At 34.4% G+C, this 9,120-nt stretch overlaps 1 protein-coding gene across 5 annotated transcripts in view; it reads left to right on the forward strand.

Annotated features, from left to right (window-relative positions):
* LOC142221381 (uncharacterized) overlaps positions 1–1,206 on the forward strand; it is a 142,509-nt gene extending 141,303 nt beyond the window's left edge. For all 5 annotated transcript variants that reach the window (XM_075291099.1, XM_075291097.1, XM_075291101.1 and 2 more), the window contains 2 exons: positions 64–259; positions 328–1,206. In XM_075291099.1, the coding sequence (XP_075147214.1) occupies positions 64–259; positions 328–689 (558 nt within the window). In that variant the 3' untranslated portion in view covers positions 690–1,206. The remainder of the gene's footprint in view (positions 1–63; positions 260–327) is intronic.
* Positions 1,207–9,120: the final 7,914 nt, after the last annotated feature.

A 9,120-nucleotide genomic window follows, 5' to 3' on the forward strand; every position in this document is an offset into this window, starting at 1 on the left:
GTATCTCAAAATATTTAATGTGAATAAATTTCTGGTATTTGTAATATTTTTCTATTTTTACAGGTATCAATTCATAACGTTAATGACTCGAATTTTGCTCGTAATGCTCTATCTCCACAAGTTCATCGTGTTGAAATCACACCGGTTTTTTGTAACAATCGACCGCCATCTACAAATCTCTTTGAAGCTAATACGCCCCAAAATAATTCAACGAATTTTCGAGGAAATTATAGAGATCATTTAAGTGACTATAGCAATGGTTAGATATAAAATTATGCATACCCTATTTCTAGTCATAAATTTCTTTTCATATATACTTTTTTCCAGATCCCAATATCTATAGTGACAATAATATCCATATGAATCTGACCGAAATTGAAACTTCCATTAAATTTGACTTTGAATCATCATCATCCCCGTCAGTAACAAATATAGCATCAAGTGATAACCATAACTCGATATTAGATCTAAATAATTTACTCAATAATAAAAATGGACCCACTGGTTCAGCCAGTCATCGTACATCTCCGTATTTAGATGAAAATACTTTGGATGGTTTTGTACAGAACATGAATACCTTACGCATCTCTTCAACCACGACTTCTGCCGACGAGCAAAGCTCCCAAATAAATGACAGTGGTGTTGGGCATAAGGCCACTAGTTCCAATGCATCAAATGGTTGGTGGTAAAGTCGATTATAATGTTCAGCAGTAAAATTAACATTCGTCGATTTGAACATTGCGACATATATAACATCAAATTGTAACTCCAAAATACATATAAATAACTATTCAAAGAATAGACCATTACCTACTACATTTTAACATTATGGTAACAATATTGTTTGCAATATAATCAATATAAACAAAACACACATACATAAAAATAGCAAGATAACTTGCGATGAGATGGCAAGTGTGATTTTGTGCTATACAGTAATTTTTTTAAATAAAATTTAATTACTTTTAGTACATAGATATTCTTCAAAATATATTGTAAGGAACATGGATACACATGAACTCACGTATATTAGAACATGCAGTATTTTGCAATTTATAAAACAATTTAAAGTGTCTATTTAATACTTTTTCATAAAATATTTGAAAACAAATCAAGCTAAAAGAAGTATATATGATAAGTAACTGTATATGTAAATGCGTGTGGTTTAACGCGAAAATAAAGGAACTAAAAAAACACACAGAAAAAGGGGCAATGTTATTCTATGCTAATATTTTTTCATTTTCATATTTCGACAAAAAATTGGCTTAATGGACATAATAAGTACATACTTTTGGCCGATTTACAATATTCCTTACAAATATGTGATTAAAGGTAAGTACTATGTTGAGTTTTCAGCTGAAAACAGGCTTGTTTTCACGGTTTTCCAAACCATCACACTTATTCCTACTGTCGTTTTCGCTTTTCCGTCGCTTCGCCACTAACGCTTTTCCGTCGCTTCGCCACGACGATTAATTTTTGGACCAAATACAATACTCCGTAACAAATGGCCTATATTACTAGAAAACAGTCAGCTGATGTTGCAGGCACATGCAATGTCATACTTGGGCAAAGGGGGACAAACTAGGCCATGACAAATATATGCTGGCGGATCTAGTGTTTTTTGTCCACGGATATGCAACCAGCTCATATGTGGCAATGAATTTTGTTGTGTGAATATATTATTTTGGGTAATAAATTGAAAAATAGTTTTTCTTCTCATTTACGAGAAGAAAATATTTTTCCTGTTGAATATGTGTGGCTGTACACGCAAGAAGGAATATGATCACCTCAAACAAGAGCAAAATGTTATTTTTGTATGGTGACCATGTAACATGTTTGTCACTAAAATGTTATTTTCTCGTAAAATATAACCTGCTTGCCGAAATCAGATACATGATTTCCGAGAAAATGACATTGTTGCGAAAACCATGTTACATGGTCACCACCCAAAAATAACATTTTGCTCTTAAAACATTTTTGAGGTGATCATATTCCTTCTCTGGGTGTAAAATGGCGTGGAAGAAATGAAGCAGTTAGGAGTTGGCTGAAATGTAGTTTTGGGTCATGGTTGGGTGGGCAAGTGTGGGGTCATAACACCAAGACCTCTGGATTAATGTTTTCCATTTGAGATTGTCATAAATCGCGTTTTTGTATTTGTGTAAGTTCAAACTCTTTCAATGTTAGTGCTCTGGGTTTTGATATAGGCGGGTTGAGTCCCACACCCACTGAGATCGCCGCAGTCAGCCGGACGGCCATGTCAAACGCCGCTATAGACGCACATAACAATGTGAAAAAAATTAATTATTTCGATCGAAATCACTTTATTTCCGACGAATTCTGAGTCGGGAAACCAAGAAAATATGTGGATATCTATACAATAATAGTAAAATCTTCTTACAATTTAATCACCCTTATTCCTGAAGTCGCCGTCGCTTATTTGTCGTTTTTTGTCGTCAATATCGCTTTTTGTCGCCAGTAAATTTACCAGCGTCGAGTTTAGTAATCAAGTTTTTTAGTCTTTAGTAATCGAACAATTGAAGAATAAGTTTAAAAATTGGAAACTGGTAAGACGTAAAGTGACTTTTTCTCATCAATTAAAAAAATGTTTAAGGATCTAGTAATCAGCCATCGGAGGAGCTTGACTGGCTCCAACAATTTAGAACCAGTTGAAACAAATGGTTTGTGGCTCAATGCTTTTGGACTTTCAAGGCAAATTGTAACTTTTATTAAAAAATCTATATTGTTCAAGTATTTATTCCAGCCTTTAGTTATGCACTCAATGCGAACATGAGGTTCGTTATTTATACTAAATTGACAAAGAACCGTGTATATAGTAGTTATAGTCATCGCATTTACATCTTAGAAAAGAAAACTGCACAATAAAGGTAAAAGTTTTGATTTTCAATTCCAATTATTTTTAATAGAAACCCTTCAAGGCAAATGTTTTATTTTATTTAGCACCAAACAACAACAATTTGTGTCCTTCACGAATTTTAAATGATCCTTGGGCACATATTGTTAGCGTCGTTCCAATTGTATAGGCTGGATGTTCTTGTTGTCCTTATGTAGGTATCTAACTCATATCCCGAGTCAAATTTATTATTTATTTTGAATTTCCAATTCAAATTGGATTACAATTATTGGAATTTTTTCGTTGGGTTGGACCTGGTAGTGCCAACATAAGCCATTGGACATGGATTGGTTTCGTCCCCATCACATCCATCCATTTTTATCTTGGTTTTAGTTTTACTAAATAGGTCATTTATCGTCCTGTTACACTTTTGCGCTAATTTGTAGTTATCCTTTTTGTAAATATTTGATTTTTCAAATCTTTCGGAAAACCCCGGTACATATGTCATCTTTTTGAAAACCATGGATGTGGCTTCTTGTTTGTTGTGATTCTTATTCCCTTTATTTTTCACGTATTTTATGAGATCACTGATTGTGTCATTGGGGAAGTCATTTTTTGTAGTAACGATGGATACTACAAAAAATGACTTTTCTTCTCGTTAGGTTAGGTTAAAGTGGCAGCCCAATTAAATTCCAGGCTCACTTAGAATATTCAGTCCATTGTGATACCACATTTAACTAAAAGTACCTATTACATATGGGCACTTCTAGTCTTAACCACTGAACCCTCTCTATTATTCAAAACTTTTCGAATTTGTTTTCAGATCGGAGGATATGGTTGACTAATTTAACGAAAATATGCTGCGGAAAGCGTAGCGAAGCGGCCGGGTTACGCTAGTAAAGTCTAAAAACGTCTTCAAAAATTAAACACTAAACTCGTCGCTGGTAAATTTAACGGCGACAAAATGCGACGATATTGGCGACAAAAAGCGACACCAGGAATACCGATTTTCGTCGATAGCAGAATATATCGACGAACGGAATACCAATTAGTGGCGACAGACGAAAAGCGACGGCGAGGGCGACTTCAGGAACAAGGGTGCATGTTTACAGTGGCCGCCGGAAAAGTACAAACCATTGAAAATTAATTTTTTTCTCTTCATGGTCGTATAGATGACACTCTAAAGTAAGTAATAAGACCAGCCAGAAGAAAAACGACCGAAAAATGACAAAGTTATAAGCAATTGAGTGAACAAATCCGATGTCAAATGATGCAAATATGAGCAACTACCCACACAAAAATGCCACTCGGCCACAGAAAAATGCATTTTTGTGTGGGTGAGTTCCTCATATTTGCATGATTTGACATCGGATTTGTTCACTCAATTGCTGAAAAGGGTCACTGTAAAACATGACTTTTTTTGAAAATATGCAAATTTTTGCATCGTTATTTTTTGAACCACTTAACTTATCACAGACCCAATTATACATGATTATTCGTCATTCGTTTAGTGAAAAAAGAGCGAAAAAAACCAAAAATAACGGGATATCTCAAAAACTGTTCCATACAACATTTTTCAACATTTTTTTCGAATTCGGCAGATCAATCTAAATAAATTGATTAGAAAAAGTAAATATGAAAATTATCTGCTTTTAAAACTTGAAAACTGAACATAAATAGTACTTACCTTATCTTAAAATTCACATTGTCTAACAGTTTGAAGGGGCTCTTATTGGCTAAGCTCTGGGGCCAAATCACCGCAGTCGAAATCGAGTTCTTCGTCATCGTAATGTAGTTCACGCGGATCACCGCAGTCGTTATCGAATTGTTTCTACTCGAAGATGAACACGATAGGTAGCACGCTATCGAAAAGTATTTTTGAGCAGAATAAAGGTAAACAAAAAGAAACAAGTTGGTGAAAATGTAAGTAGTATTCTATTTTGGCAAAATAAGTTTAAGAAAATATAATATTACTTGCATTTAGGGAAACGGATCAAAGAAAGGAATGCTCAGTAGCCGCATCAAAAAAAAATTATTTTTTTTCAAGAAAGCTTCTTTTGACAGACGAAAACGTCTTTTAAATCTATGGATGTTAAAAACACTCACTTCAAAATAGAATCACTTACTCTACTTCAGGCAATGCTAAATGGCTGCTTTTGTCACGAATATTTTCCTTATTAATGCCACTTTGTACTCATCCTCTGAATCCGAAGACGAGGAAAACCAAAAAAAAAACACTTGGATTCATGATATATTTTTACACGTATATTTTAACACACAAAAACAATATAAATATCTCAGAAATAACATACTTTAATCACAAAAAATTATTTTGAAATTCTATTTCGCTTCCAATTTCTTATTACCATATGTTTACAGCAATGTAAAAAAAAGTAGTAAACAAAATAAATTACGATCGAATGCGATGATCCAAAAATTTAATGTGATCGAAATGTTTCTCTATACGAAACAGAACTCGATGACGAATGCGGTGATTTGGTCCCTGAATGCAGCCCTGTGCTTCCAGCACAATTCGTTACATTTTTTAACGAGTCGCGCCATTACCGTCTTTCGGCGTCTAGCTTTGTTATTATTGTTGGTTAGTGGATTACGAATTGTGAAAAAAACTTAAATATTGTCTCCCAAAATTCAATAAAATTACGTTTTATTGAAATATTATTGAAAAGAAAAACTAAATCCTTGTTTTATTTATTTTATTTCTCGGTGCTACACTGGTAGAAAAAAGGCGGTATGTGGCAATTACCGTTTGGTATTAAAAATTTGGTTCATGTTACCTTTTTATTTTGATACCACTTTATATCAAATCATTTACATCCGGTATTATTATGGTATTAACTATCGCATCGCCGGTACATATGATATGTAGCCGTTGCGACCAAGTATAATTCGCCTTGGTAGTTTATTTTTTTCATGTGGCTTGTAAATAACAATATTTTAGGATAAGATGACTGCCGAAAAAATGAATTCTGTGAATATAGCAAAGTAAAGGTAAATATTTGTTTAACATTTCAAATAGGTTCGCATTCTTTAATTAGATGCGCAATTGGAATACAAAAGCCATCCAAATACCACAACAGACGACTTGAGGGATGCAGTGACTGAATACAGGGTTGGTATTAAACCCAATACCAATTAGGTATTATTTGGTAATATCGCACTGTTTATACATCAATACCTTTATGGTATAGATAATAATACCGCTTAGGTATTATTTTCATTCCCATATTGCTACTTTCATAATACCGAAAGGTATTTCATGCTTTGCGTACCGGCTGTATCATTCGGTATTGATATTGTACCATACGGGGTTGGCTAACTATCAATAACCTACGGTTGCGTTTTGAGACCGTATGGTAATAATTTTTCTATGGGTGTACGCATTCATTGGTCCAATCGAGCTGGATATCTGCTTACAGCAATTAGTAAAGGGTTTTTGTTTTTCTTTCTCCAAAGGAAAGTGCTGATCACGTCAACAAAAACAACAAAAAGCAGACAGATTGCAGCCATTTTTTGAGGATTCAATGAAATAATAAATAAAATAATTGTTTACCAACACACAGGTGCGAATGTCAGGGTTTTATTAAAATAATTGAGCAAATCGCGAGTGTTTTTAAATTAAAACGCGGTCGTTTCACAACATTGCGTAATTATTTCGTTTTGCTACATACATACGTACGATTCTTTCATTTCGTTTTGTTAAAGGAAATTATAAGAATATAAGATATTAGAAATAAGTGAAGTAATAGTCAAAGTAAAAAGTAAAAAAAATTATATTATATATACTGGTGAGGTGAATTTAAACGTTGACAAGTGCTTATTTACTTCAAAACATTATTTGCAATTACGTTGCCTTTAACTTGAAGTAAATAAAACAATAACAAAATACACGCAGACTCCAAAGGCTCTGCTGGTCGTATTACCAGTGTAAGCATACATCGATCGTCACGTATATACAAGTTAACGTACTCGAGTTGCAAGTGTAAGCAACCAAGCTTCATGAGAGTGTTTTCTTGAGAAATGTCAATAAACTTCATTTCTGTTGCTATTTGCTGCCTGCCTTCTGCTGGCTCAGTTGCTATTTGCTGCCTGCCTTCTGCTGGCTCAGTTGCCATAGTCCGCCTTCTGCTGACTTAACATTGAAATCCATAAATGAAGTATCTTTTGTAATTCAATACCCTGCATTTTGCTGGGTGAACCGACACATTAGTTTAAGTAGGAAAAAATTATTTTATGTTGACACTGCAACTATTGTTAAGTGGAATCTTTGTAAATTCATTTTTAAATATGTTGAAATTTATTAATAAAGTCAGTTTAAGACCCAAACTCGAATCAACAACATCCCAATTTATTTAACTGGCGCCCAACAAAACCTTTCCACGACCCGCGAAAGTGTTCAAATACGAATAGCAAATAAGTGAAAATTTAAAATAAACTCACAAGCCGAATAAGTTAAAGGCTAGAATAATCTTTCAACAAAAGAAAGATATTAATAAACGTTTAAAGTGACATTCTCAAAAAAAAGCAAATCAAAAGACACCTATAAAATCTCTTCAAACAAAATTAAGAGACATAATTATTCTGAACAAATAAGTGAATAACTAAAATACTTCAATTAAAAAAAAAAAAAACAACTACAAAAGCTACCAAAGCTGCTAAAAACGATTGAATTAATATTTACGGAATTAAAGGAAATACCAACAAAAATATTTTATAAAAAAGACATAAAAGAATACCAAAAAACTATTATTATTCTGCCAAATCTGCCGAAGACAAAGAGGAAAACATCAGTGAACAAGTGCCCTTACAGAAGCGACTAGCCCACAACGCCCTCAGGAAAAAGGAACGATAGCCATCACACATCAGCAACTACATTGAATTTTAGTATAAGAAATGTAAGTAAATTTACTTGACATAGATTAATGGAAAAATAAAAAATTAATAACTAAATATAAAAAATTAAATAAGATTTCTGAAGGTTTTTATGACGGATTTAGAGGAGTGTTTTGATAGGTTATCGTTAGAAGAGGGAAAAATGAATCAGGAGCAGTTACAAACTGTTATTGAAAGGGTTGTTGCGACAGCCTTACCCAAGCAACTCAGTTCAACAAAAGAATAGAGGAACTAACAAGCCAGATAGCGAGCTTGAGAACAAATTCTACACCAGTAGAAGAATATAAAGAGATAGAAATAAATCCTTCGGTAGGTTGTAGTGAGACTTTGGACTTGGTGAAAACTCTCCCTGAATTTGATGGGAAAATAGAGCAATATGTTTCGTGGCGTCAGGCGGCACACACTGCGTACAGGGTGTTCAAGCCGTATGAAGGCAGCTCGAAGTACTTTCAAGCTGTGGCCATAATTAGGAACAAAATTAGAGGAAACGCAGACGCGGTACTCGCATCTTTTAATACAGTTTTAAACTTTGAAGCAATTATAGCACGACTTGATTTTACATATGCGGACAAACGTTCGATATATCTTATAGAACAAGAACTTAGTACTCTCAGACAGGGAGGAAGAACAGCATTGGAATTTTATGACGAAGTTGAAAGGAAGCTAACGCTCCTCATAAACAAAACCACGATGACATACGACAAAGACATTGCACAGGTGGTCAATCAAAAGTATAGAATGGACGCACTGAGAACGTTCATCTCGGGGTTAAGGAAACCCCTGTGTGACATTTTATTTTCCTCAAGGCCAGTTGATTTACCATCAGCATTGGCACTAGCACAAGAGGTGGAGTCAAACCACGAAAGGTACGTTTTCGCAACGGCATTCAGTACCAGAACAGATGGTAAGAAAATCAATTCAAGGGAAATTGATGATAGGAAGTCAACTCAGAAACCAAATTTTCAAAAGAAAAACCCTCATTACGCGCCTAGACAGCATACAATAAATCCACCAAATAACCGTCCAGAACCAATGGACATTGATCCCTCTATGTCTAAATTTAGGCAACAAACTTTCTACAAGCAAAACGTAGGTTTAGAAAACCCACAGGGACAATATGCGAATTTTGAACAGCATACTGGTCCCTACAAACGGCAATCAATGTCAGAAATGTTTTCGGGAAAAAAACAACAAAGAGTAAATCACATTACTGTAGAACCCCATGAAGAAGATATTGACAACACCGCCGACTATGAAGATTATGCAGATAACGCGGTACTGGACTTGCATGACGAAAGTGCTATTAATTTTTTAGGGATAGGTCCCAGCTTCCTTTCATTGAACGGGAATTAGCTGGG

This window comes from Haematobia irritans, chromosome 1 (assembly GCF_050003625.1).
Source record: "Haematobia irritans isolate KBUSLIRL chromosome 1, ASM5000362v1, whole genome shotgun sequence".
NCBI classification, from domain to species: domain Eukaryota; kingdom Metazoa; phylum Arthropoda; class Insecta; order Diptera; family Muscidae; genus Haematobia; species Haematobia irritans.